General features: G+C 43.9%; 3 protein-coding genes across 7 annotated transcripts; 2 read left to right on the forward strand and 1 right to left on the reverse strand.

Annotated features, from left to right (window-relative positions):
* Positions 1 to 102: 102 nt before the first annotated feature.
* On the forward strand, positions 103 to 5,954 carry crnkl1 (crooked neck pre-mRNA splicing factor 1). The gene is made up of 14 exons (XM_020108575.2): positions 103 to 281; positions 1,107 to 1,259; positions 1,382 to 1,473; positions 1,664 to 1,822; positions 1,910 to 2,076; positions 2,548 to 2,726; positions 2,812 to 2,982; positions 3,183 to 3,374; positions 3,671 to 3,730; positions 3,884 to 3,964; positions 4,215 to 4,454; positions 4,568 to 4,669; positions 4,782 to 5,030; positions 5,314 to 5,954. The coding sequence occupies exons 1-14, from the start codon at positions 234 to 236 to the stop codon at positions 5,839 to 5,841; spliced, it is 2,421 nt and encodes an 806-aa protein (XP_019964134.2). The 5' UTR covers positions 103 to 233; the 3' UTR covers positions 5,842 to 5,954.
* naa20 (N-alpha-acetyltransferase 20, NatB catalytic subunit) lies at positions 5,871 to 8,446 on the reverse strand. Its single transcript, XM_020108577.2, has 6 exons — positions 8,312 to 8,446; positions 7,511 to 7,535; positions 7,225 to 7,315; positions 6,939 to 7,074; positions 6,469 to 6,614; positions 5,871 to 6,222 (listed from the first exon to the last, which is right to left on the reverse strand). The coding sequence occupies exons 1-6, from the start codon at positions 8,362 to 8,364 to the stop codon at positions 6,137 to 6,139; spliced, it is 537 nt and encodes a 178-aa protein (XP_019964136.1). The 5' UTR covers positions 8,365 to 8,446; the 3' UTR covers positions 5,871 to 6,136.
* Positions 8,447 to 9,167: 721 nt separating this feature from the next.
* cd109 (CD109 molecule) lies at positions 9,168 to 25,492 on the forward strand. 5 transcript variants are annotated; one of them, XM_069515272.1, is made up of 33 exons: positions 9,168 to 9,336; positions 11,433 to 11,593; positions 11,742 to 11,770; positions 11,956 to 12,192; positions 12,311 to 12,436; positions 13,052 to 13,091; positions 13,172 to 13,253; positions 13,342 to 13,435; positions 13,739 to 13,880; positions 14,195 to 14,304; positions 14,466 to 14,732; positions 15,193 to 15,294; positions 15,369 to 15,431; positions 15,773 to 15,946; positions 16,163 to 16,315; positions 16,819 to 16,908; positions 17,440 to 17,509; positions 17,601 to 17,715; positions 17,842 to 17,959; positions 18,209 to 18,322; positions 18,833 to 19,051; positions 19,425 to 19,566; positions 20,486 to 20,662; positions 20,741 to 20,822; positions 20,913 to 21,141; positions 21,508 to 21,679; positions 22,124 to 22,314; positions 22,733 to 22,885; positions 23,315 to 23,380; positions 23,537 to 23,673; positions 24,205 to 24,361; positions 24,441 to 24,543; positions 24,948 to 25,492. In XM_069515272.1, exons 1-33 carry the CDS (start codon positions 9,260 to 9,262, stop codon positions 25,142 to 25,144), a joined length of 4,389 nt encoding a protein of 1,462 aa, XP_069371373.1. In that variant the 5' UTR covers positions 9,168 to 9,259; the 3' UTR covers positions 25,145 to 25,492. The 5 variants fall into 5 exon arrangements, with proteins under 5 accessions (XP_069371373.1, XP_069371372.1, XP_069371376.1 ...); XM_069515271.1 differs by having other exon boundaries at positions 9,170 to 9,336; positions 17,598 to 17,715; XM_069515275.1 differs by lacking the exon at positions 9,168 to 9,336 and adding an exon at positions 10,406 to 10,543 and having other exon boundaries at positions 17,598 to 17,715.
* The last annotated feature ends 2,290 nt before the right edge of the window (positions 25,493 to 27,782 follow it).

Here is a 27,782-nt window from a genome sequence, read left to right on the forward strand (position 1 = left end):
AAGACTCGGTGAACAACGGAACTAGCTTCACATGCTAACTCCAGTTTCTCTGTAACTGTCGCCGGCTGTTGCCATGGTAGCAGAACGCTGCAGCAAGGGCTCATGGGTAACTCGCAAGGCCCCCTGGGAACTTTAATGGCGGCGCTCGCTGGCGGACGCAGACACGTCGTGGAAACGCTTTAAACCGGCTCGTTGGAAACTTTCCTCCGCGCTCCGTTGAAGCCGTCGGCACCATGGCGTCCACCGCGGCGGGGAAGCAGCGGATCCCGAAGGTGGCGAAGGTAAATACGAGGGAAACCGAAACACGAGACCAGGGCCGTGAGCTGACTTCTGCTAAGCTAATGCTAACGGGCAGCGGTAAAGTTTGACGGACGAACTTTGACGGATCGAGCTCACGTTTGCTTTCGGGATTCAGATTTTATTCACCTGAACATTTGCATAAGATCGTTGATTAAAGCATTAATATACAAAGGATCGTGTGAGCCCGACAGAAATGTCATCAGCCGCAATAACAGTTCCTGCTCCCTGTGGAAGCTAACACACACACTGTACATGCAGAGAAGCTAACTGTGTGTGTGTGTGTGTGTGTGTGTGTGTGTGTGTGTGTGTGTGTTCTCAGATTCAGTTTATTGTCATGTTCACAGCAGATGAACACACTTTACAGCATGTCGTGAAATTCTTACTTAGTTTTTCAATCTCTCGGCATAAAAATATTATACAATGAAATAGTATTAGAAGAAATATAGAGAAATAGAAAATGTAATAAAAATGTACAAAGGTGTAGAGTAGAGGTAGATATGTGTTGTTTAAAGTGCAGAGTGAACAGATTACTGTGATGGTTATTGCACATCAGTCAAGTTGTGTCAGTGGAGTGTGGGGGGGGGGCAGAGTTCAAAGTTGTATTTAATATTCTGATGGCCTGTGGGAAGAAGCTGTTCGCCTTGCTTGTCCTTCCTTCACACTCCTGAAGGCAGGAGTGTGAATAGGCTGTGTTGGGGGTGGGTGCTGTCCTTGGAAATCAAATCTTGACTTAAACAGTCAAGAAACAATGTTTTTCGGTGTTGGGACGTTGTGCTCACAGCAGACTGTGATCTCGTGTGTTTCAGGTGAAGAACAAAGCTCCTGCAGAGGTTCAGATCACAGCGGAGCAGCTGCTGAGAGAAGCGAAAGAGAGGGAGCTTGAACTTCTGCCGCCGCCACCAAAACAGAAGATCACCGATGAGGAGGAGCTGAATGATTACAAGCTGAGGAAGAGGAAGGTGAGTGCTCACAACCAGTGAGAAAGGTCTGGTTGTTTTACCGAAAGGCTCGTGTCCAATAATAAATGATCAACAAATTCGTTAGAAAAGACGTTGAAACCTGTGCATGTCTCTTCTGTCAGGGCTTTGAGGACAACATCAGGAAGAACCGCACTGTTATCAGTAACTGGATAAAATACGCACAATGGGAGGAAAGCCTGAAGGAGATCCAGAGGTAAGTTATTTACTGTCTTATATAATATCAGGGTATTTTCATATAATCATGAAATCATCTGGAAATCAGAATTATTTTCTTTTTCAGTTTTAGTCGAGTGACAAGTTTGTTTGTATTATTCTTTTTTGGAACTCTCGCTCTGTGTCGCTGCTGTACAATTTCCCCTCATCACTGGTTCCTCTGGTTTCAGGGCTCGTTCCATTTACGAGCGAGCGCTGGACGTCGACCACCGCAACATCACTCTGTGGCTGAAGTACGCCGAGATGGAGATGAAGAGTCGACAGGTGAACCACTCCCGCAACATCTGGGACAGAGCAATCACCATCCTGCCCCGCGTCAACCAGTTCTGGTATGAATTATATTTAATAACCCGCTGACTGACCATGATTTCTGCAGGCGATGACAGTTTTGCCTTTTCTGTTTGTCTGTCCTACAGGTACAAGTACACGTACATGGAGGAGATGCTGGGGAACGTTGCGGGCTGCAGGCAGGTGTTTGAGCGGTGGATGGAGTGGGAGCCTGATGAACAGGCCTGGCACTCCTACATCAATTTTGAGCTGCGCTACAAGGAGGTGGACAACGCTCGCACCATTTATGAGCGATATATCCTTTTGTTGGGGTTTTCTGAGTTCATCTACAGAAAAGAGTCAAATTAACCAACTCAAAGGATCTGAGGGAGGTTTAGTTTTGGATTCATATTTATTCCTGTTTCTACAGGATCGTGAGGTAAATAGATAAAGCTGTCTGTATACATGTGGCCATTTACAGACAGAAGACATGAGCCATTCAGGGTCAAGCACAAGAACCAGACTGAAGAATGTGGAAAGTTCAGTCACTGCACAAACTAAACCAACTAAACCCAAGATAGGAATATAAAGTAAAAGTTTGGATCTGCTGTGTTTGTAGAATCCAAAAAATATGAAATTCAAATACACCACCAACTTTCAAGAAAATACATTTACAATGTCAAAAAACCTTAAAATACAGGAATCTGTCATAATGTCCACCTAGTTGGTGTATTCTAAAGTCCTGTGAGTTTCACGTGTCACATTGTTTTGCTTAACGCTGTTGCACTTGTCATGGTTCACCCCGAAGTAAAGAACTGGATCAAGTATGCTCGCTTTGAAGAAAAGCACGGCTACATCACTCACAGCAGGAAGGTGTACGAGAGATCGATGGCGTTCTTTGGAGAGGAATACTTGGATGAAAATCTCTTTGTGGCCTTTGCCAGATTTGAGGAGACACAGAAAGAGGTTTGTGTAACACAGCGTAGAGAAAACATGCAGACCACGTCTTTATTAAAACACACTTGTTAACGGACTGTCCCCTCCCTCACAGTTTGAACGAGTTCGGGTGATTTATAAATATGCCTTGGACAGAATCCCCAAACACCAGGCGCAGCAGCTCTTCAAGAACTACACGATGTTCGAGAAGAAGTTTGGAGACCGCAGGGGGATCGAGGACGTCATTGTCAGCAAACGAAGATTCCAGTACGAGGAGGAAGTCAAGGTATTAACCAGGATTACGAGAGCCTGACACACATTCAGTAGTCGGAAGGATTTGGGTTTATATTGGTTTGAGAAAATATGGCCACACTGGTTTTTATTTATTTAAAAAAATCTTAAACTGTCCCATAAACGCCTAAATATCTTTGATTCATAAGCCTTGTTTTCTTGTTTTGTAAGTGAAGTCATCATTTTTGTTTTCAGGCAAATCCACATAACTACGACGCGTGGTTTGACTACCTGCGCCTGGTGGAGAGCGACGCTGACCCTGACACGGTGAGGGAGGTTTATGAGCGAGCCATTGCCAACATCCCGCCCATCCAGGAGAAGAGACACTGGAGGCGATACATTTACCTGTGGATCAATTACGCCCTGTACGAAGAGCTGGAGGTCAAGGTGGGTGAAAAGAAGACGCAGTTTAATTTGAGTCGTATGAATACAAAGAAAATGGGAGTTGACTATCGTTCACATCTTTTTCTAGTTCTATGTCGTGAACTTGTTAAAAAAACCATCTGGGAATGAGAAGATGATCTGTTTTACTTCCCAACATGTCCGTCACAGAACGCAATTAGATTGATCACGTCACAGTCTCAGAAGAGAGCGGTTTAGATAACGTGATCATGCGTCTTGAGATTCTATGTAATTGTATAATATCAATCAATTCGAATTATATTTGATTGTTTCTTTGTCAGGATCCAGAGAGAACGAGGCAGGTGTATCAGGCCTGTCTGGATCTCATCCCACATAAAAAGGTAATACAGATTTCTTATGACCACTGTGATCTTACAGTCCAGACCCTCTGTTAATATCATATCAATAATAATGAGGTAAAATAGTAGAACATAATTTTTCAAGTTGGTGCTCTTATCAAACTGTTGTAATCTTGTATCGTGTTTTTGTTTCAGTTCACATTCGCTAAGATTTGGCTGCTTTACGGTCAGTTTGAGATCCGGCAGAAGAACCTGCAGGGAGCCAGAAAAGCCATGGTGAGATTCCACAACACAGACGAGTCCTGACACATTCTCATATCGACTCTTTTTCACTTTCCACAAACTGATTCATGAGGATTAAACAGACTAAGAGGTGAAGAGCGCAGCATGAAAATACCTTTACAGAATCAAGGATTGGAAACAATGTCCAGTTAAGAATCATGACATGAAATAAAGTGAAGCCGGTAAAGTTAGAACACTTATATTTAGCCGTGCTTTCCACTCACTCCTGTTTCTCTCGGCTCAGGGCTCAGCGATCGGTAAATGTCCGAAGAACAAGCTGCTGAAGGGCTACATCGAGCTGGAGCTGCAGCTGCGTGAGTTCGACCGCTGTAGGAAACTGTACGAGAAATATCTGGAGTTCAGCCCAGAGAACTGCACCACCTGGATCAAGTTTGCTGAGCTGGAGACCATCCTGGGAGACACCGGCAGAGCCCGCGCCATCTTCGAGCTCGCCATCGGACAACCGAGACTCGATATGCCAGAGGTATCGTTTATAGTTTTTAATAGTTTTTGTTTTATCCTGCACATACAAGTACACATTTCAAATATTCAAGAACACATCTTGGTTTGATTTTATGTCCCTGTTATCGTTCTTAGGTTCTGTGGAAGTCTTACATCGACTTTGAGATCGAGCAGGAGGAGTTTGGAAACACCAGAAACCTTTATAAACGGCTGCTGCAGCGCACCCAGCATGTCAAGGTGAGAACTACACTCCAGCTTTTCATCCAAAAATACTCAGGGTTGTAAAAATCAGTTTTCATTTCGCTGTGTGATTGTCTGTCATCGGCCTCCTTGTCTTTTCCTCGCTCAGGTTTGGATCAGCTACGCCAAGTTCGAGCTGTCGATCGATGACGCCGACCGGCTGCAGAAGTGCCGGCAGATCTTCGAGGAGGCCAACAAGGGCATGAGGAGCTGTGAGGAAAAGGAGGAGCGGCTGATGCTGCTCGAGTCCTGGAAGGACTTCGAGAAGGAGTTTGGCTCCGAAGGCACCATGGAGAGAGTCAGAAAGCTGCTGCCAGAGAAGGTGAAGAAGAGGAGGAAGCTGACGGCCGAGGACGGGGTAAGAACAGGATGTCAGATTGAATGCAGCGCTGTTGATTGTTCTGTACTTTTGGCTTTGAGGACGATTTTACTCCAAACAATCAAAAATGTTTTAGTCCTCAGCTTCTCACGTGGATATTTTCTTTGTTCTATATTATTTTAAACTAAATACTATAAATTTCATTTTTTTTACATTTTACACATAAATTCAAATATTAGTTTAACAAGCCACAGATGAAAAATAACGATGACTTGCAGCCAGTCGCAGGTTTGATCATTATCTCTCCCTGATTTCCCACCAGTCGGATGCAGGTTGGGAGGAGTACTACGACTACATCTTCCCAGAGGACGCCGCCAACCAACCCAACCTCAAGCTGCTCGCCATGGCCAAGATGTGGAAGAGGCAGCAGGTGGACATCGAGGGGGAGAATGTTCCAGAAAAAGATCCACTGGCTGAAGAGCCGATGGCTGAGGAGAAAACGTCGCCGCCGTTACGACCCGACGCAGGTGAAGACCCAGTCGAGCTGCCTTCATCACCAGCGACGTCCTCTCAGGAGCCTGCAGCTGCACCTGAGAACCAGCCAGAGAACGGCTCTGACAAAAACACTGTGACTGAAGACGAGCAGGAGAACAAGAATGACGACCGAGACGAAGACGGCAGCAGCAGCAGCAGCAGCAGCAGTAGTAGTAGTGGCAGCAGCAGCAGCGAGAGTGACAGTGAAGAGGAGGAGGGTGATGGAGAGAAGACGAAGAAGAAGGAGGAGGGTGATGGAGAGAAGAAGAAGAAGGAGGAAAAAGAGAGCAAGAGCAGTGAAGAAGATAAAGATTAGATTCTCCACACAGGGACGACCTGGATTCATTTTTCTACTGTTATTTTTTCAGTCTTTATTGTATTTTCATTATTTCCATGTTTTCGAGTCATTAAACACGTCATCGATTCAAACTGGCTTCTTGTTTTTTTTTTGAATATACAAGAATTTAGAAAATGAAATATGGTACAAACTGTGGCTCTCTGACTGATTAACAGCATCTGAACTATGTACAGTGTAACTGAGCAGGTCCTGTGGTGACGACACATTTCACACGAGGATGAGCGGAGCCGAGCGTCAGAGAGCCACTCGGCTGTTATTCGATGTCTTCTGGTCTGACGGGATGTGGCAGCGGGATGATCGACTTCTTCTCCGTGTCTCTGGACAGAGCTTTCCTCATATCTGCACCAAGAAACAACAGCAAACGTTTTCAAATCACTGTGCACAGCGCCCTCTTCAGGTTGTTTGTCATAAAGCCAAACAGCAGATTTGAATACAAATTCAACCTGTTGGATCGGCAGGATTACGTCAAAGCTCGGGGCTGATGCAGGAATTTGTCAAAACTTTCTTGAACGTTGTCAGAGGTGGTAACACCAGGTATTTGTGGATTCATGTCTGAATCTAGAAGCTGTTTTTTTTTAAACTCACCATAAGCGTCTTCGTCAGGCTCTCCATTGCTTGCAGAGTAATATTCTATCACCGTCCTATAGACGCTGTAGCCCAGACGTTTGTACATGTTCACAGCCACTTGGTTGGAGACTCGCACGAAGAGATCAACAAAGAATCCTCCTTTCCTACGAGACAAGAGCACGTAAACCAAAAGTCAAAACAAAGGGAACAAACGTGTTTGTTGAATTTCAAGCCTCAAAAATCTTTCAAAGTCCAACATGTGTTTTGGAACGAGCAGCTGAAGGACAAGTGTATCTGATATTTGTTGTGTGACAGGTCATGGAAACATTCACACAGCAGAGACAGAAATCAAATACAAAAAGATCCTGAAAAACATTTTGACATGACTTCCTCAGAAATCACTTGACGATGTTGTTTGGTAGTTAGTTCTTGTTATTGACGCTCGGTCACAGTCACTAACATGACGTTGTCGTGAGGATGATACCAACCTCTCGGAGATCTCCTCCAGCATCTCCATCAGTTTGGCTGCGAGGCCGAGTCGTCTGAACTCTGGAGCGACAGACAGGGCGGTGACGTGACCGTGCCACTCCTCACGAGCCACAGATCCCTCCGCCTTCCCCATGACTGAAGGAGAAACAAAGGCATGACTGAATTTGCTGTGAGCTCGGTGTCAAAGCTCCAGAGGATTTTTTCACAATAAGGTGCTCAGTGATTTTATTTGATGGTTAAAAAAATACGAACATGTAAAGCATCGGAGTGACCAGAGGAACTTACTGTAGCCCATCAGTTCACCACCAGGAGCCTCAGCGACGATGAAGTACTCCGGCCAGTGAGCGAGGTACTGCAGGTAAAACGGAATCCCATACTGATCGGGAGAGGTTCAGGAAACAAACGTCAGATTCCCTCACGTGTGGAGGCAACAGAGGTGAACTCTACTGACACCTGACAGGATGATGTCATCAGCTGGAATAAACACCAGCCATGTGAAAATCTGTCACTTTCATTCACAGCATTAAAACAACCAACGCTCCTGTGAACCAAAGGAGATCATGAAGGATACGGTTTCTGTCAGAGGATCCAGGTTTCTGTGGAACACAGAGACAGACATCGAGTTAGTTTCAGTGCAACAATGTGGTGGAAGTGAGGGAGGAGACAAACACAACTCTGATGGTTAAACATGAACCACACGAGCGAAACCCTTTAATCCGATAGAAGGTTTGAACTTTATCAGAGATTCAACATTTTACAAATCTGATGAATTATGAGTCAAACCTCTTCACTGTTTACATGATGCATTAGTAATATATAGTATAAATCTTTGCATTGCAGTATATTTCCGGATCCTTGTGTGTTTTTAGTTGTATTTTATTTTACTTCTTCACTTGAGCTGCTGTAATAACCTGAATGTGGATTAACAGAGAATTTTCTCATCTTTGTGGTTTTGTTGCTCAAACGTTTCTAGTCCTCATGACTATGAATCTAAAAAACACTGTTTACATTCGTTAATAATCTCTGTGTGATTATTGTTAGAAAATTCATTTTCACATGTCCTGTAGCCCGGTGTTAGCTTGTTACAGCTAGCCAGCTAACGGGGCTATTTTCAAACTTTTACCGTAAACAACGTGTTTTTGATTGATTGTAAAAAATGCCGATCTTTTACAAACGGTGTAAAGATTCACAGAGTTTGAAAATATTTCGCTACATTGCGCTTATTTTAGTTAAATATCAGCAGCATCTCTAAATGACGTGTTTTTATACGGAGGTTCTGTCCATCAGCAGAAGAGCCAGGGATCCCGCAGTCTCTGAGCCGCACAAACATCCGGTGATAAGGTTCAACGATAAAAACCGAGAGTTCACTCACATGTTGTTGAATTTGAACAGATCGTCGCAGGTGAAGGGTCGTAACGTTGTCATGTCTGCGGCTGTTTGACCTCTGACCTCAAAAACAAGTAAAGAGATCTGTAACAGGGTGTAAAGAAACAGAGCAGCGCCCCTGCTGGACTGGAGGCACCACCACACTCTGGTGTCACTGGAGCTCCACTCACAAAGTGTCTCTTGTGTTTTTATCTTTTTAAGATTTTATTTTGAAGGTTTTTGAGGATGTGATGACATTCACAAAGCAAAGGAATGAAATATTAAAGTCAATCAGAATAACATGACCACAGTCATGACCTCCTTCAGGATGAATTGACTTTTCATCTTTCTCTCATCGGTTTCTGGACAAGATATTAGTTCTCTGGGATTTCGGCCTGCGCCTCGAGTCAGTGCACCTGAACTGAATTTCATACTTCATAATGAACAGGAACTCATCTTTCAAGTGTCGCCTCGCTGCTGCCGTGAATAGTTTTCATCAGGTCTCCTATGTTCCAATGAAAACTCAGCTTCACTGAAACTCAATGACCTGGGACACTTTGGCCCTTAGGTGTCGGGGCCCCCTGGGAGGTCGTGTACTTTTCATGTTCTCATTTTGTTCCAGCTGCATGTCGGAGGTGAAATGTCCCTGTGGCCGTTGGACTCAGCAGCAGCGAGGCCGAAGCGATGTCTGCTGGAGATACAAACTTTATTTATAATCTTTATTCTCACTCATCACAAATAAAATCTCAGGGACATTTTCCTCAGTGTAAACAAATCTTCGGTGCAGAAACACCTCAGCTCCAGAACAAAGTGTCCCCCGGGGAATCCAAGTAAACTGACCCTGGCTCAGTGACTCAGGTGAGGAGGTGTGGTTGCTGTCTGCAGGTATGAAGGGTGTCGCTGACTTCACCCACTTCCAGTCTTCAGACTTCGTTGAGCAAGTCCAGGTTCGTCCATGCAAATGGAGCGTCTCCAGGTGTTGGGATTCTTCAGCCTCTTCATCCTCCACGCCGCCCAGAGCACCTCACACAGGTAAACACAGATTTCACCAACGAGTTGTTGAATTCAAACAAATGATCACACAACAAACTTAATATTGACAAAATGGTTGGTGGTGTTCAATATGTTAAAGGTTCAATGTTCACATTTTTTCAAATTCAATATCACATGATCAAAATTAAAAAAAGAACTTTCACAAAGTTACACTTTTTTCACCCACTTCAATCCTTAAAATTCACATTCAGTGTTTATGCACCAATTAGTAAAATAAAACACTTTATATACATTATACATATATGATAAACAGCTCTCAATTATCTAGTTTAAACATTAAAAAAGTCTCAGCAATTTCTAGAAACAGCTGCTCACTGTGATTTTTGTTAAATGTTGCTTAATTATGAGGAAACAGTGTTTGTTGGGGACTATTCTCAGCAGCGTATTAATCACAGTTGGTGCTTGTGTGTCAATAAATACATTTCACTTATGTTTGATGTTTATATTCAAACCATTTTTGTGCCATATTTCTTTTTGCCTGATCTTTTTTCGAGCTGATGATTTCTTGATGATTTTATTTTAATCCAAATGTTGCTTCCAAAAATCTTCAGTGGAATCTAGTTTGTCTTTTACTTTGAAATATCTTTCTCCACATGAAAACAATGAGGTCAAAGAATTTGTAATTTGTAATGAAAACAGATAATGTTCGAAAAAATAGTTTCCATAGAAACACGAAATCCTAAAATGTTCTGTACTCAAGAAATACAAACATCATTAGGAAATCAAAGTAGAAATACATCAACCAATATTTTATGAAATATGAGATAATAGTTTTTACAAATAATGATAATAATATAAATAACAACAATAATTAATATAAAAATGTTCTATTTGAGATCAGCAGAGACATCAGAGAATCTCCCCCTGACGAAAAAATACAGTTTAATTGGAACCGTTGGACTCATATAGTTTTTATTTTTATTTTGAAAAATGACTTCCTTTCCAGTTACTTCCTGTTTTACTTTGACGTCCTTTTACCTTGTTTGTCTCTTCCGCACTTTACTTCCGGTCTTCGTCTTGTTTCCCGCGCTCGTGATTGTTAGCCCCGCCCTAATTGGTTTCACCTGTGCTCAGGTAGCCCCGCCCCCTCTCCTGTGTGTCGCCGTGTTTCCGCTTCAGCTTCACTTCTTCAGCTTCTTCTTCTGGATCCAGATTCTCTTCGCTGCTGGAAACCGTGAAACCAACTGTAAGATTGTTTTTAAGCTTCCGCTCGACCTCTGACCTCACGTGTCATCTCTTCAGGATGATTTTAGCATCTCACACACGTGTGTTTGTTGAGAACGGAATCAACAGAAGACATGACGCAGACATGTGTGTTTATTTTTTACATACAACACGTAAGAATGTTTATTTCCTTATTTGCAACTTCAGTATATTTGTGAGTTGTTTTTTTAATCTAAATATTTTTTAATTACAAAGCCTCGATTACATTTGTTTGTCCCGGGGAGTCATTGACAAAAACAAGAGTTCAAAAACATTAACCGTTGCTCTGTTCGTGTGTTTACATCTGGATCAAACAGGAAATTATTATATTTATATTTAAAGTCAACTAATAAAACTGAAAATGTTAAACTTTGGCTTCACATAAAGTTTTTTCATTTTGACGTCACTTCCTGTTGAAGTTCCTGGTTCAGGCTCACGTGACCCCTCACCTTTGACCTGACTTCCTGTCCATGAGTGTCCCTCCAGTAGACCCTGTACACAGGTGCTCGGTCTGGTGTTGCCGCCATGTTTGTCTCCTCATGTTTGAATCTTCTCACATGTTTGAATCTTCTCACGTTTGAATCTTCTCACGTTTGAATCTTTGCTTGTTTCTCGTGGAGTAAAGATCATTTTGAACAAACTTGTCTCCTGAGTTTTCTTTGTGTCCGAGTCTCATCACTCCGCCTCTGTCACTGGAATTAAAAATGTTGAATCGTTTGTTTTCTGATTGTGAGTTTGAGTTTCTGTTCTAATGTTGTTGACTTGGTGAATTGAAATGTTTGTGACTTTGACAGTTTGAATCTACAAATGTATTTTTTAAAGTCGTGATGAGTGTTTATATATTTATCTGGACTATGACTTTGTCTCCTCAGCTCTCACCCCGTCTACCTGCTGCTGGCTCCCAGAATCCTTCGCTCTGGAGTCCCACCGTCACTCACCGTCTCCATCCTCACCGACTCCGAGGTCGTCGTCTCTGCTCACATCGTCCATGGCAACCAGACGGTGTCCTCAGCATCTGCCACAGTGGGAGGAGGTAAGTGACTCAGCAGATGATGATGATGATGGTGGTTATGAATATGTTGATCTGTACTTTACTGTGAGACGTGTTTGGTTTCTTCCTGTTGAAGCATCTCGCTGATTTAAAAAAATTAAAACGATTTAACGTCTATTTCTTTTGAAAGGTTCAACTCAGCAGCTGACGATGCCTCCAGTGAGTCACATCACTTATTAACTTTTATAGTTTGAGCTGCTTTGTTTTTAATTTTCGATGTTTCTAATCTTCTGCATGAATCTTATAATTTATAAATCATATTCTCTCCTCTAGCATTTCTTCACTGCCATGAAAGTTCATTTCACTGATTAAATCCCTCGTCAATCTCTGTCACGTCCCTGCAGATCGTCAAGAGCAACTCCAGCTACGTGCACCCTTACACCCTGGAGGTCAAAGGTCACGAGGGGAGCCACCAACTCTTCTTCAACTCAACAGAACTACGCTTTGACCCCAAAGACGTCTCCACCTTCATTCAGACGGACAAACGGAACTACCTGCCCGGGCAGGTGGTGAAGATCCGAGCGGTGTCCATTCATCCTGATGGGAAACCCTACGTCAGCCCAGTGGACGTCACCATCGCGGTGAGTCCGTCTTCAGTGTTTCCAACAAATCAAAGTCCACATTAGGTTTGAGTTCTCCCATCGATGGTGCAGAATCCAAAATTCTTCCATATATTTAATTCTCTGTCCTCTGGTCCAGGATCCGAGGGGAAACCTGCTCAGACAGTGGTTGTCTGTGGACGGCGTCCTCGGCGTCGTGTCCCGAGAGTTTCAGCTGTCAGAGAACCCTCCTCTGGGAGAGTGGACCATCGTCGCTACAGTCGATGTGAGTCTGAGACATCATGAGTGTGTTGGATGAACCTCACCGGGACTTTATGAGACGAGACATCAGCTCTCACCAGGAGACAGACGTGCAGAATATAAATGTCCTTCTCTTGTCACCACGTTCTTTAACTTCAGTTTTTAAATTCAATGATATGAAGAAGTTTTAGTTTAATTTGTTTTCGAATAAAACTGATTTATCGTCTTGGTGATTTGAAACTTAAAGTCCAGTCAGAAAGGAATTCATGATTTGCAGCTCTAGTCTGGATTTACTTTAGATCAGACATTTGTCTTCTCTCAAAATGACTTGAACCCTTTTTGTTCTCAAGCCTGAGGATTACGACCCCAGAACCAAAAGTTTCTGCTCCTTTTGATTTACCGTCATAAACCTGGTCTCCTCGAGTCGAGACTTCAGATGTTACAACCCGGAGGTCAGAGAGTGTGAGAACCTGAAGTCAGAGGTAGACATGTAGTTTTAATCCCATGAAATCAAAGTGGGGTCTGTGGTTCTTCAGCGTGGGAAAACTTTGGAGCCTTTAAAGTGTGAGAAGCTTTTTCCTGAGGACGATGGAGTCAGAGTCATGAAGTTAAATCTAAAGTGTTGAATTCTGTTTCACAGGGAGTCTCAAGCAAGAAGCAAATCAACGTGGCTCATTACGGTTCGTACACTTTCAGACGTCTTCGTTCTATTAAAGCCGAACTTGAATCTCGCTCGTCTGACGTCCGTGTCTGTTTGCAGTGCTGCCAAACTTTGAGGTGATGATCGACGTCCCCGAGGTCATTTTCCATGAAGACACTCTGTGGGGCTCCGTCACTGCCAAGTGAGGATGTAGTTTCATTCAGGGACGTTCGATTCCTTCGTTGACACGTTTGTGTTCTCATGATCTGATTGTAACGCTGTGTCCTCAGGTACATGTACGGGAAACCTGTCCAAGGACACATGTTTCTAACGTTCCTCCACCATTTTCATGGTATCGTAGACGTGTACGAGGAAGATAGAGAGGTATGTTATTTATATCACATGTAGATTAAATTCTCATGTATTTATCTGACACAATACAGAATAAACCCAACATACAGCATTTTCTTTAAAACTCATTTTTCCTTACATGTTAAAATTTGTACTGTATTCAGTAATTGTATAAAGTTAAAGTACTAATCATTGCTGCTGCTGGAGGATTGAATGTGATGTATGAATAAATAATATTAGATTTTTTAAAGATAGTGAGTAGATATTTCAATGTTTTCTTGATTAAAGAACAGATGTAATAATAAAAATCTTCCGGGTTAAATCACTTTGATTTAGATCGACGGCACTGAAGACTTCAGCTTCTCTCTTCCTGACTTCCACTCAATGAACAGAAGAGCTGTGGACTTTGATTATTACGAGGGATACATGGAGGAGCAGCATCTCACGGTCGTGGTTAATGTGACAGAACATCTCACAGGTACATCTTTCACTTCACTACGTTTGATTTAAAAACAGAAATGAGTTTGTCAGGGCTGTGCTTCCATTCAAGACCATGAACTCATGTTCTCAGTTTGTTTCAATTATAAAAAATATACTGTTGAGTTCTGTATATATTTAAATTTGACTAATTGTTTGCTGGTAAATTCTAAGATAAACTAGAACGGCACAAAAAGCTTCACACACTCATTCACTTAAGAATTATTCTCAAGGAAAAGATTCCAAAATAAACAGAAAGGGTCGTCCGATGTGGCCGGTGTTTTATTGACTCTGGTTTGTGTTCCTGTCTCTCAGGTCTCACCTACAGCAGCTCGGCCGTGGTTTCTCTGGAACAATACAAATATAAACTCTCCTTCCACGGCTATTCCAAAATGTTGAGGCCCTCATTAAAGTTTGTTGCCACGGTAAGAAAAGCAAAACATTTAATATATCAACATTATGTCTGAGATCATGAGGAAGATTCATTTTGAACTTTGTACGACCCATGAAATACATTTTACAAACTGTTCTAGAACCTTAAATTCTAAGTATTTTCCCAGTAGCTGACGATTTCTTCGTGTTGTAGCTGAAAATATCGACATACAACAATCAGCCTCTGTCCCTGGAGGATCAGAGAAACACGGTCCAAGTGTCGGTGATGCAGAGGAAGGAAAGTCCGTGGAACTGGAAAATGGATCAAGTGTTAGAAATGAGGCCTCGATCATCGAACGTGTCGGGTCCTCAACATCCGGAGCAGATGCCCCTTAAACAAATGGAGTTCCCGGTTCCTGCAGATGGAGTCGTACCGCTCCACGTCCTGGTCATGAATGAAACTGAAACGCTCACTATTGATGTGAGTGAACTCTGAACACACACTGATGATTAAAGTTCCTTAAAATACCAGCAGCCAGGGACAAACACAACCTCCTGTCTTCTTCTTAAATGATCTAAAGGACTGGACTTTTTAATTTCTTACTTTCTACAAATGTAAATAAGTGACTCGTTCAGCCACGTTCCTGAAAGTGTCCGGTGGCTCCTTCGTGTTCCAGCAGTCAAACACTAAACTCCAGTTCAAGAATAACTGCTGCTTATTGTTTATTACCAGAATTTGGACAAATTACACAACATGCAAACTTTATTGGAATATTATTTTTTGATAAGTTCACATGGAGCGTGAACGTTTCCCTCAGTGATCAAAGTATTTATGTCAAGCTTCAAACATCTCACATGAGGATTTTGAAGTCCGCTACAGAGACGCAGGATTGATGGAATCATTTCAAATGTTTCTCATTAGTAATTGAGTTTGTTTTCAGGCGTCGTTTGGAGACAGCCACAGCACTCTTCAGCTCTACAGGAGCTACACGTCACCCAGTCACACGTATCTGCAGATTCAGAAACCCTCCACACCTGCTGAGGTAAACGCTCGAGTCTTTAACAAGTTCTCTCTCGTTTGGAAGAAGTGAAGAATCAATGCTTTCTCTTCCGTCAGGTTGATTCTCCCGTCCTGCTGCACATCCAGAAGAATTTTCCAGTGACAGAGATTCACTACATCGTAAGAAACGTTTCATTAAGTGCAACTAAAAAATGAACATTTTAGTATTTTAATGATTCTGTCACTATTTTTATATTTTCATAAGCTTAATTTATTCAGGTTGGTTCCACTATGTTTTTTACGCAAAGTGATTTCCAAATAAAAGAGACAGTTGAGTTTATCATTCATCTGGCAAAAGTCCCAATATGAATAAACTTCTGCTTCCTCGTGGCCAAATCACTGGATGCAGCTTAATGAGTGAAATGTATTTCTAGAACAAAGTGTAGAAAACAGTTGAAAGAGAAAGGATGTGATCTACATCGAACCACAACAATGATTCTTTAAACCTGTTTCCTGTGGAGGTGAAGTCCAGAGGTCGAGTTGTCTCTGCAGGAAATAGCTCCGGGGACCTGACGCTGTTCCCTGAGGTCTCCTGGGCTCCTCTGGCCTGTGTCATCGTCTTCTGTGTCCGTCCTGACGGAGAGATCGTCAATGATGTCCTGCAGCTGCCAATCAAACCAGCGCTACACAACCAGGTGACAGTTTTACGCCAATAAAAGTTGTTTTATTTCAGAGTGAATCTCAGCACGTTGCTGACTCAACTAATTCCAGACCTTCAGAGAGAAACTGATTCTAATGATACGATTGTCAACTAGTAACAAAAGACTCGAAGCAGCGACAGCTCAGCTAATAACAGGAAGGTTTGTTTTAAGGTGGTTGTACGGTGACTATTTGTTTGAACTATATTTCAGGTTTCTCTGAGCTGGAGCGACACTGTGACGCAGCCGGGCGATGACGTCACTCTCAGGGTCAAGGTGGCGGAGCCGGGCTCTCTGGTCGGGATCCTGGTGGTCGACAAGGCGACGCGGGGGAGGGGATCAAACAACGACATCACCAAGATGAGGGTGAGATCCACCAAGATCCGCTGCTGACGGATGTTATCATAAAATCTATTGAATGTAAAACCTTCAGTGCAGATAAACCAGGTGGGATGAACAGACTTGACTCTGCACCTCAGACTGTTTGTCAGAAGCTCTGCTCACGATAACAGTTTGTTGTAGAACTGTACGATATGTTATATTTCCTATATATTGAATGTTGTGGTGGACGTTGGTGTGAAAACAGGATCACCATCTTACATAACGCTGTGTGAACCCTGAGGAGCGAAGCCTTTGTCTCCTCAGGTTCCCTCAGTTTACTGTTTTCAAACAGTTTCCGGGTGCATTACCCTCACACCCATATTTCTCGTCTGAAACCCAATCCACCGCCCCAGTATCGGTTCAGTGTGACCCAGAGCACCGGTCAGACTGGTCCCTCACAATGCCGGCCCTCTTTGTGTCTGGATTACTGTTGTCTGGGTTTGTCTGCTGGAACAATGGCGGCTCTGAGGATGTTGTTGCTCTCACAGGTGATGGAGGAGATTAAGCAGTACAGCGTCTCCGCGGCTGACGCCTTCTCCGACATGTTGACAATGGGAGATCCGCACTCCGTCTTCAAGGTTGGTCCTGATGTTTGGGATGAGCTGCTCTGTTGACTGAAGTTCAGTCTCTCTGCTGAAAATAAGTTTTATAACAGTGTGAAGTGAGTTGAATTCATATTTCTGTTTCCAGGAATAACATGAGTATTTACAATAAGTAGGTTTTCTTGGTTTTAAAGTTTCATCTATAGTTTGTTTTGTTATATCTGCAAGGGTTCCTAACAATGTGGTATTAAATCTAATATCACAAAATAATGAACCTAGATGACACTGAGCTCTCTCCACATTGCATCAGAGACATATATGTAAACAAACTGCTGCAGATTAAACTTTAAATATTAATTCTCTCCAGTTAAAAGGAATATTTGGTCAATTTCACCTCCCTGAAAATACGTATTGATTCACAAAGTCCAGATCATCAACTAGTTATATAGCAAAAGTTCTGAGAATTCAACTGCACACAAAGATTTGACTGAATAATCGTCCTCATGTAAATGTCCCCGTGGACGAACCGGACGTGTCTGTAGTGAAATGTTTCTCGTCTCTGCTCAGATTTGTGATTTCGTGGCTCTGACCGATGCCACTTTACACGAGATGAAAAATCCAATGAGGCCTACATTACGTAAGTTTTAAAAATGTTTTCTCACTTAAACATCACGACTGTGGCGACTTTGTGAAGCTAATCTAACAAGTGCTCATCTTCTCAACAGCAGGGGAGGGAATGTATCACCTCACCCACGCGGACGATCAACCGACGCAGCAACAGCAGGATGCTCGAGAGCGCCAGAACTTTCCAGAGACCTGGATGTGGCTGGACACCAACGTGAGGTGGGTCAAAATGCAAAGAACTAAACTTAAGTTGTAAAAATCTTTACTGAAAGTTTGGAGATTTAAAAGATGTGGAGCCTTTATATAAACATTACAAACTGAACGGACGTCTTTTTCTTTGGACAGTGACTCAGACACTAAAGAGTTACGTGTCACTGCACCAGACAGCATCACAGCCTGGGTCGCCACCGCCTTCGTCATGTCTGAGAACTTGGGACTGGGCGTCGTGGAAGAGCCGGCAGAGGTCAGATCCTTCAGACGCTCTGTAAAACACTGAACTGCAAAATTGTGGCCAAAGTGACGTTGTACAGCTGTTTCTCATTCGTTGCAATGAAATTATAATTTTCTTAATTCGATTTGTACTTTTTAGTGAAAGCGTTTGAGTTCTGTTGTATTATGTACGGGGAGTCTTGTGTAAGTACTTGTTTACGTTATGAATATCTGTGTGTTGTGGTGTTTTCCTCTGAGACCGTCTCCATGTTGCGTTCTTCAGCTCACGGTGTTCCAGGACTTTTTCCTGTCCTTGAATCTGCCGGCGTTCATCATCCGGGGAGAGGAGCTGCTGCTGGAGATCGTCCTGTTCAACTACCTCCTGCACGACCTGGAGGTCAGTGCTGCCCCGCCCACTCCGCCGATCACTTGAGATACTGAAACGTTTGATTTAATTCTCTACTTTAAACTCTTTGTTCTCTTTTTATCCGAAACTCGACCGGTCACTCTTCAGTCCGACTCTAAAGTTCAAACAGTTGAGCTGTGTCAGATCTCAAGTTCATGAACGAAGGTCTCGGAACACTGATGCTGGTTCAGACAAACAGGACGTGTCTGATTCTACCAGCGTCAACGTGTTCGGACAGCAGGAGTCTGGTTGCAGCTGTGAATTCTCTGTAGTTCACGGGATCGTCAGGTTCCAGTAATCTCATCACAGCATCAGTGGCTTTATCTCCGTCCTCTGTTTCCTCTGAGGAGACGATCCAAACTAAATCCTTCATAAAAGACCACGTGACACAGTCGTGTTCAGTTTGATATTTGGTTTCGACAACACGCTCCTTTGTTTCCTCCCACGCTCTGTTCTGTGTAACGTGATCTGGGCGGATGCTCCTCGTGTCTTTGTTGGCAGGTCATGGTGACTGTGGCGCAGAGCGACACCTTTGAGTTCGTCTTCCCGGACAATGATGCGCTCTCCGTGCCAGGCGTCCGGCGGCTGTCCATGGGGAGCCAGAGCGGGACGGCCGTCCTCGTTCCCATCAGGCCGCTGGTCCTCGGAGAGATCCCCATCTCTGTGAAAGCCAAGTCGTACGCGGCGTCCGACTTTGTGCGCAGGATGTTGCTCGTCAAGGTGCGTGAGAAACTGGAGGTTTAAAGTTATAACACGTCACAGAAACATGACTTTCTAAATGTTCTGTCTTTTGATAACTGGACAGTTTCTTTATCAAGACGAATGTCCTGTTTGTTTTTTATCTTTAGTCCCTGCTCGTTAAACTTGTGACCCTCAGATTGTTTCTGGTCCAGAGTGAATCAGTGTTTCTCTTATGAGCAGAAGCTGTTTCCATCACTCAGGGTTTCAGCGTCTTGCTCAACAAAACATCACCCGTGGGAATTGAACCTTCCTCGTGTTTATCAGAGCGTTTGTCAAACAGCTGTTGCACTAATCTGAGGTTGTCCTGATGTTTCCCAGAAATCTTACTCACCGCCAGTTTGTGTTGTTTCAGGCCGAGGGAATCGAGCAGACGTTCTCGGCCTCGCTGCTGTTGGAGGTGTCTCCGTCACAGTCGAGCGTCTCCACGCACGTGTCCTTCACCTTACCAGCAGATCTGGTGCAGGGCAGCGAGAGAGCTGTGGTGACGGTGGTCGGTACGTAGACTCTGATCGTTAAAACTTCCATTTGATTAAATATGTTTTAATACCAAATGTGTTCACATGATTTAATTTGACAGTTTTGTCTGGAATAAAAGTGTCCAAGGAAAATGAATCAAGACAAAATTCCTACAGTCACATTCTTCTGGAAGATTTGAGTCACAGTTTAAAAAGCTAAATGTCAAACTTTAATATTAAATAAGTCTTATTTAATACAAAATACATCAGTGAAAACCAGGAAAGACGATAACTAATTTAATTTCCCACTTGTAGATTTGTCATTTCATTAATTATTAAATGTGAGTTGAATAATAAGACTAAAGATAAAATAAAGAACATCTAAAATAACAACACTGTAAAATGACTGTATTCTGTTAACACCTCCACTATAGTGACATGGACACAATAATCAGAATATTCACATTATTCTGAATGAAACATTAATTCAAACACGTATACGCGAGTTTCTAAAACTTATTTTCCTGTTAAAGAATCTGATAATGACTCAATACGTAGACACACAAACATACAGTCCATCACACGTAGCGACTCCAGCGTATTTCAAAACACAGACACGCGTGTTTAAAAAAAAAGTACATGTGATGAATTTCTACAAGCTGCAGAGTATTTATAGTTTCCCAGAAAATGTTTCATGCATCATTTCTGAAAGTGAAATGACTCACGTGGAACAGAAATCGTCTCAAACAGAGTAAAAACACGAGTTTGAATCCGAGACACGAACTCGACCGTCTCATGATTCATCTTCTGCTGTGACTCATGAACGTTTAAATACAACGAGATCCTTCCTAAATATTTATCACTGATCTCCTTCACCCGCACTGATGATGTGACCGTTTACTTTCTGTGATCGTCGTTCGATCATGTCTGATTTCTTCCCGTTTCCGTGGCGATGCAGGCGACATCCTCGGCCCCTCCATCAGCGGCCTGGACTCTCTGATCCAGATGCCGTACGGCTGCGGCGAACAGAACATGATCAACTTTGCTCCCAACGTCTACGTCCTGCAGTACCTGAGCGCCACGGGACAGGCCGACCAGGACACCACGGACCGAGCCACGCGCTACATGCTGACAGGTAGAGCACGGACACGCTCACAAGTCAGAAAAATCTTTCACACAAAGATCTGCGTCTAATCGCTGCTGCTTCCCTCAGGTTACGAGCGGGAGTTGACCTTTCAGAGGAAGGACGACTCCTTCAGTGCGTTTGGAGACCGGGACTCATCTGGAAGCACCTGGTGCGTTTACAGAGAAATTTAACGTGTTTAATTTAAAGATGTGAACAGGAAGAAACGTCTGTGACCAATCAAACATCTTTTCTTCCGCAGGCTGAGCGCTATGGTGCTGAGGTGTTTCCTGCAGGCGCGGTCGTTCATCGCCATCGACGAGCACGTGCTGCAGGGAACGGCGGCCTGGTTGGGATCCCAGCAGGGGGCCGACGGGAGCTTCGAGGAGCACGGCCGGGTCATCCACACAGAGCTGAAGGGAGGCCAGGCCAGTGTCGTCTCCCTCACAGCCTACGTCCTCATCGCTCTGCTGGAGGACGACAGCGTCAAGGTCAGAGTCCGTCACTGTTCACGATATCGTCTAATGGACATGAAACATTATCTGTTTTTTAAAGTTTTGGTTTTATTTCTGTGCTTAATTCATTTATTCCGTTTTATACTTGAATCACCGTCTTAGTTTTCATCTTATTTAAACTTATTGAGTCATTTTTTAATGAACTAATTTACAAACTGAAATAACTTGATCAGCTGCTTGATGAGAATTTAAAATGTGTAAAGATTTGAAGTTTGAGGCTTTTTCACAACGTTGCATTGATATTTTGAAAAGTAGAGAAAAGCTGAAGGAAGCAGAATAAAAATTAAAATGTCTCTTGTCTCGTCTCTGAAGTTAACTGTGTCCCTGCTCTCTGTCTGTCAGGCTCAGTATGGGAGTCAGGTGTCTTCAGCGTTGATGTACCTGGAGACTCGTCTGTCTCTGGGAGTCGTCAGTAACTACAGCCTCAGTCTGCTCGGCTACGCTCTGGCTCTGTCCGGCAGCTCCAGCGCCGCCACGGCGGTCAGTCAGCTGATGGAACGAGCCGAGACGATCGGTACGAGCGTGAAACTTAAAATGAGTCAGTCACGTCTGCATTAAAGGTTCAGTGCGTAAGATTCAGGTGTTGTTGGAAACTGAATATAAAATAATACAATTGGTGTTTTCTTGACTCTAGAATGAGCCGTTTATATTTAAATACTTTATATTTAAATACTTTATATTCAAATACTTTGCAGTAGCTCAGACTGGACAAACTAAACCTTATTTATGTAAACTGAAGCTATTGTAGGTTCTCTGTCATGTTTGGAGAGGGGGGGGGGTATTCAGCTGCTACATGCCTTCTCACCACTAGAGGTCACTATATTCTACACACTGACCCTTTAAACGTGCAGCTGCAGCCAGGATGCAATTAGCTTAGCAAACATGCTTTGTGTCTGTGTGAAAGTTTTAATGACGGAGCTTTAGCTCAGAATGTGACGTCTTGTGTCTCTGCGGTTAGACGGCGTCCCGACGTGGTCCTCCCCGGACGTCGGCCTGTCGTCGTCGTGGCAGCCTCGCTCTGCAGACATAGAGATGGTGGCCTACCTGCTGCTGACTCTGCATAAGCTGGGTCGCACCGCGGAGGGCGTCGGCCTCCTCAAGTGGCTCAGTCGGCAGCGGAGCCACCGCGGAGGATTCGGAAGCACTCAGGTCTGAAAAACTGCTGCTCCATATGCTGAAAATAGTCCCTGACAAATGTTTGTGTACATGAATTAAAAAACCTCAGTGAGTTTTTATAGTTTTTGAAAATGTTCGTCTTCACCGTGATCCAATCGTCTTCGGGCTGAGAGGCAGATCGTGTTTCTCTGTTTTCTCTCTGTCAGAAAGTGCATCGTTGTTCTGTCGCATACAAACTTTCATTACCTTTTTAAAAAACCTGTTTTCAAATCTTGAGAAAACTCAGTGTGGTCGTCTGCACATGAACTAAAACACGTCCTGAGAACACGACAGAAGGAAACATGGAATCTAAACGAACACGGCTGGAAACAAGAAATCATTGAACATCCCGAGCTGTGATGTTGAGTCGACACAGAGCTGACGTCTAATGAATCTTCTTCCCGTCTCTCAGGACACAATCGTCGCCCTGCAGGCCTTGTCCACGCTCGCAGTGTTCGGCAACTCCCACCACTTCGACCTCGCCGTCCGAGTGACCATGGAGTCGTCCACCGTCGCCTCGTTCAACATCCACCAGAGCAACTACATGCTGCTGCAGAGTCAGCAGGTACGCAAGGTCGAATCCAGTCTCACTGAGCCGGTTAAACACTGGACACAAGAGGAGCCGGGGTTCGAACCACCAACCTTTCGCTTAGTGGACAACTAGAGCCAGATCTGGCCTTGCTCAGAATACTTGTGTCCACCAGGTGGCGCCAGACAGAAGCTCATGGGTTTTTCATCCTTGTGAAAACAAAACGTTCAACTAATAAAAAATAAACTTCTGATGTTTCACTTTTCACACGATCGTGAACTGTCGATGTCATCGAGACTTTCAACAGGAAATAATTAGTTAAAGCTCATTATCATGAATCAGGACTTTGAATAGTTTAATAGAACATTTATGGTCCTGAAGCAAAACTGACACATGGACGGACCGACGTCGTCTTTATCACCTGCTGCAAACTATTTATCAGAAACTTGTTCCCTGTGATTCCAGCTGCAGCCACCGGAGGAGCTGCTCCTGCACGTGACGGCCGAGGGTCGTGGACTCGCTCTGTTTCAGGTGCAAACACAAACATTATTAACGAGTCTGGAAACGTGTTGGACTGAAGAACAGAATAAACATCTTATCACTGCAGAATGTGTAGCGCGGTTCCAAACCTCTGGTGGTTATAATCGTTGAACTGTCTCAGTGTGACTTCCTGTCTCGTCCCCGCAGCTCACCGTGTTTTACAACGTCAGGAACGAGAAGCTGATGAGGCGCAGACGAGAGGTCGACGTGCACGAGGCCTTTTATCTGCACACGGAGCTGCGGGACGTTGACATGACGTCATCATATCTGGACGTCTGCACCAGGTGAGCGGCTCGGCTCTGACACCCCCCCCACCCCCCACCTCGTCCTCCATCTGGATTTCTTCTCAATTAAAGTTTTTTTCCTCTCCACTGTCTCCTCGTGTTTTCTCTGTGTCTGGTCTCCACTTTAATATGTGAGATAATGTTTGTTTGATTTGTTGCTATAGAGGTAAAGTTTTATTGAATAGACGGTCGAACAATTTACCTGTAAATCTGCTGAACTTTCACAAAACAAACAAAACGTAAATAAAAATGAAACTCTGAGATAATTAAATACCAAGAATCTATTTAAAGGAAGAAAAAATTGTTTATTTATAATGTAATTCAATTAAATACAACTTTAAATAATAAATATAATTCAATATATAACTCAAATCAAGAAGTGGGTATAAACAGTGTCTGTTTGAATGAAGTTAACACTCCTATCTTGTTGGTGTCACATGTTTTATATATTCAGATGTTAATTAATTTAAATCTGTTGTTAATTTATGGATTGAAACAAATCTTGAATGTTTGTTGCTCCGCCCTCTGCAGCCTGTCGGAGCATGTGGGTCTGAGTGCGACGGGCATGGCCATCCTGGAGGTGGGTCTGCTGAGCGGCTTCAGTGTGGCGCCGGACGCCATCCAGACTGACGAGGTCATAAAGGCGGTGGAGATGCATCCTGGGAAAGTCGTTGTGTACCTGGACTCTGTACGTGTCAACACACTCTACCACAGACTCACTATTCCTGAAGTTTCTCACTAGAGTTAAAATGTAAACGTGTTTCCAGGTGACGACGGACGAGATGTGTCTGCAGATTCTGATGCACGCGGAATATAAAGTCGCCAAAGTGCAGGAGGCGACTGTTTCCATCTACGATTATTATGAACCAAGTAAGAACGCAGAAGTTTTCATCTGTCGAACACGTGAAGAAACGAGCTGGAGCCTCAGACAGCTCACGATAAAGTTTTATATTACGTAATAGTTTCATCACAGACTGTTTTTCTATGTAATCCAGAAGCTGATGTCGTTTGATGGGAACAATTTCTGATCAATATAAAGTTGACGGTGTCTCTTGACATCTTAGAAAATGTGTTTCAGACCGTGTTGTTGATCATTTGGAGTTAAACTCCCGACTAACGTTCTCTCTAAGTTTGGAGAGAATCCGTCCGTGCTCTGTCCCGTTAGTTTGTTCATAGACGCACTGAGGAGCGGAGGCTGGTGAATGTACATGAAGACCTGCAGACTGAATACTGAACAGACTTCACCTGTACGTTTAATCTTCACTCTCTTCCAGGACGGAGGACGGTGAGGACGTATATGTCTGAGAAGAGGAACACCATGTCCACCTGCTCCTTCTGTGGCCACGACTGCAGCGAGTGCAGAGTGGAGGATTATTACGAACACAGTTCTGCGTCTCGCAGCAGCAACAACAGCTTCCTTCTGCTCGCTCTTCCTGCTGCTCTGCTCTTCACCATCGTCTTCAGCCTGTAAATAGTCAAACAAGTTCAGGGTCAGATGTGAAAATGTGTCGGGCTCAGCTTTGTGTGGAAAAACATTGTGTAGTGATGAAGTGGCTGGAAAATGGGACATGACTGATAATTGAATTCTCCCTTTACTCAAATGTGTGTAGTCTGTTTATATATTCATGTGCAGTTGAAGTGTGAAGTAAAACTTCTCGCGAGTGAGAAATGTTTAAATATTATGTTAGAAGTAGGTTTTACATCTGGGGGAAATATCTCATGAAATGAAAACGTCTCCAGCTTTAATCATGTGTCCTCATGTATCTTTTAATTGCTAAATATTTGTCGATTCAAATATAGTAATTTTTAAATATCTTAATCTGTCTCGTTTCCTTTAAGACACTCGACCAGCAGTGTTTCCTCTTTCTGTCGTTGTGGAATCCTAAACTGTTGAGTTCCATTCTTTGGTTGAAGTGTTCCGCTGTGTGCCTTACGTCGGTGACTCAGGCGTCCCACCTGTAGGGGGAGCCTGAGTGCAGCTCAGTTCATCGTATTTATCTGCTGCTGCCACCTTCGCTCAAATCTGTTCAGGATCTGAACGGAGCCTGAAAGTGACTGTAGCAGAACCTGTTGAAGTCATTCCCCTGGAGGGTCCTGGCCCCCGGGTGGAGAACCAGCTGTGCCGGAATCAACCTCACAGCTTTTCCTTCGCTCATCTCATGACGGAAGATAAATCAGCACCGAACAATCAACTTGAAATATTTACTCTGTGGACGTTAACCTGGTTGGCAGAGCCTCGTTAATCAGACTGTGACCGTGACGAGACAAGCGTCCAAACACGAGTCGAAGCACGAGCGGCACATGAAGGCCGCTCGTAAATCTGCACACTGAAGCAGGTTTTCTGCCGAATGCAGCAGGAGCGCGATAAATCCCTGCGACTAAGTGATGGAAGCATAAACGTTAATGACGCTGCGTCATAACTTCAAGCAGCCGAGGATACCCGACCCACATGTGGACCGGAGGCACAGGTGGGGTCGATGCCCCCGACCCTCTGGCTTTTATGGCCTTTAACGCTTTGCCTCATTGCTGCTGACCTCCGGTCACTGTGCTCGCTGCCCTGCGGGTCGCCTCTGAGGAAGCGTGCAGTGCGAGTGTTTGATGCCAGTCTGAACATGGCTGGATGTGGTGCGTGCGTTTTAAAGCAGCATCAGTTGACTGTAAATGCGTCCCGTCCCCCCCCCCTGTAGGAATAAACGCACATCTCTGATGGAATCACATGTTGCATCAGCGACGCCATTTGGACTCTGAGCAGTGGTGGAGTGGAGGCCCCGCCCATACATGCCCACCTCCAATCACAAGTCGAAAAATTAAAACCAAAGTTGTTAGAAACACGAGCCGTTGAACCTCAGAAACCATATTTCTGATGTCCCATCTGCTAACATGGAGTAGGCATGTTTATGATCACCACCAGGGGGTGATCCAGATGTTTTGGCTTCACTTTGTGAGCCGTCATCTCGTCCATCTTTATTTACAGTCTGTGAAGGTCGGTCCAAGATGGAAAACTGCGACTCACTGAAGGACGAAGCGTGTTTGCATCGTTTGGGACGGAGCGGATCGCCCAGATTAAAACCTCGTGCTGGACGTGTGCGCTCATCACTCAGGCCTCAGTGTGTATCAGATCCTGTCTGAATATAAACAGCTCCGCGGAGCTGCGAACTCCTCCGAGCATCATCTGTCAGCGAGCAGATCTGCGCCACATGTCCGTCAGTCAACACGTGCGCCGCAGACCACTCTCGTTCTCATGGACATCAAACGATGCAGGAATGTCACAGCTACGGCGCTGGCGCTACCATATTTCAAGAGCGCGCTCTGGATGATGGACTCCGGTCATCTGGGCTCAATCAGCCGCTGAAACTGGACCAGAGAAGTTGTTTCTGTTGGAGAAAAATCTGACAGTGCACTCACAGGAAGGAGAAGACCGTTTGTTCCCAAGCAAACGAGAAATGTCCAAAGAAGAATGATTTGAATTTTTACTGAGTCCGTGACAGAAACGTAACGTCAACATTCCCACGACCGGTTTGAAAATGTCCCTGTTGTGATATTTGTGCTCATCCAGAAACTTCTGTCTGTTCGTTTCCCTGAGAGCACGAAGCAGAACTCTGGTTTCTGTGGTGACGTCATCACAGAGTCTGAATGAGACTCAGGTCAGGTGTCAATCAGTTGATGACGCAGACTGTGTCTCTATCTGGTTAAAATTGGAAGATCAGATGTAAACGTAGTGACTGAAGTATTTTTGTTTTAGTGTCTGACATTTTTCAGGTAATCGGTTTATTTTGCTTCACGTTAAAATCACTTGAAACGTCTCATTCTGTTTTATTCACTTTGTGAAGAAAAGGTCTTACTACTATTGTTCCTCATGAAGAACACGGCTGAACGAAGTATTATCAGCCGACAAAGTGCAGCGAAGGATTCAAACATGAACATAAAACCAGCTGAAGAATGTGGGAGTTGAAAGAGAACTGGTGATTAATGTTAGTCTTCACGTTTCCTCAGATAGAAACTGTCTCTGCACGTTGTGTCAGAGCTGCTGAAGCTCCTAACTCTACCACTAGATGGCAGGTTTGCTTTAGGAAAAAAAACAGCTGTGGACTTTTCCAACAACTTTCCAT

Source organism: Paralichthys olivaceus, chromosome 19, assembly GCF_024713975.1.
Source record: "Paralichthys olivaceus isolate ysfri-2021 chromosome 19, ASM2471397v2, whole genome shotgun sequence".
Classification (NCBI taxonomy): Eukaryota; Metazoa; Chordata; class Actinopteri; order Pleuronectiformes; family Paralichthyidae; genus Paralichthys; species Paralichthys olivaceus.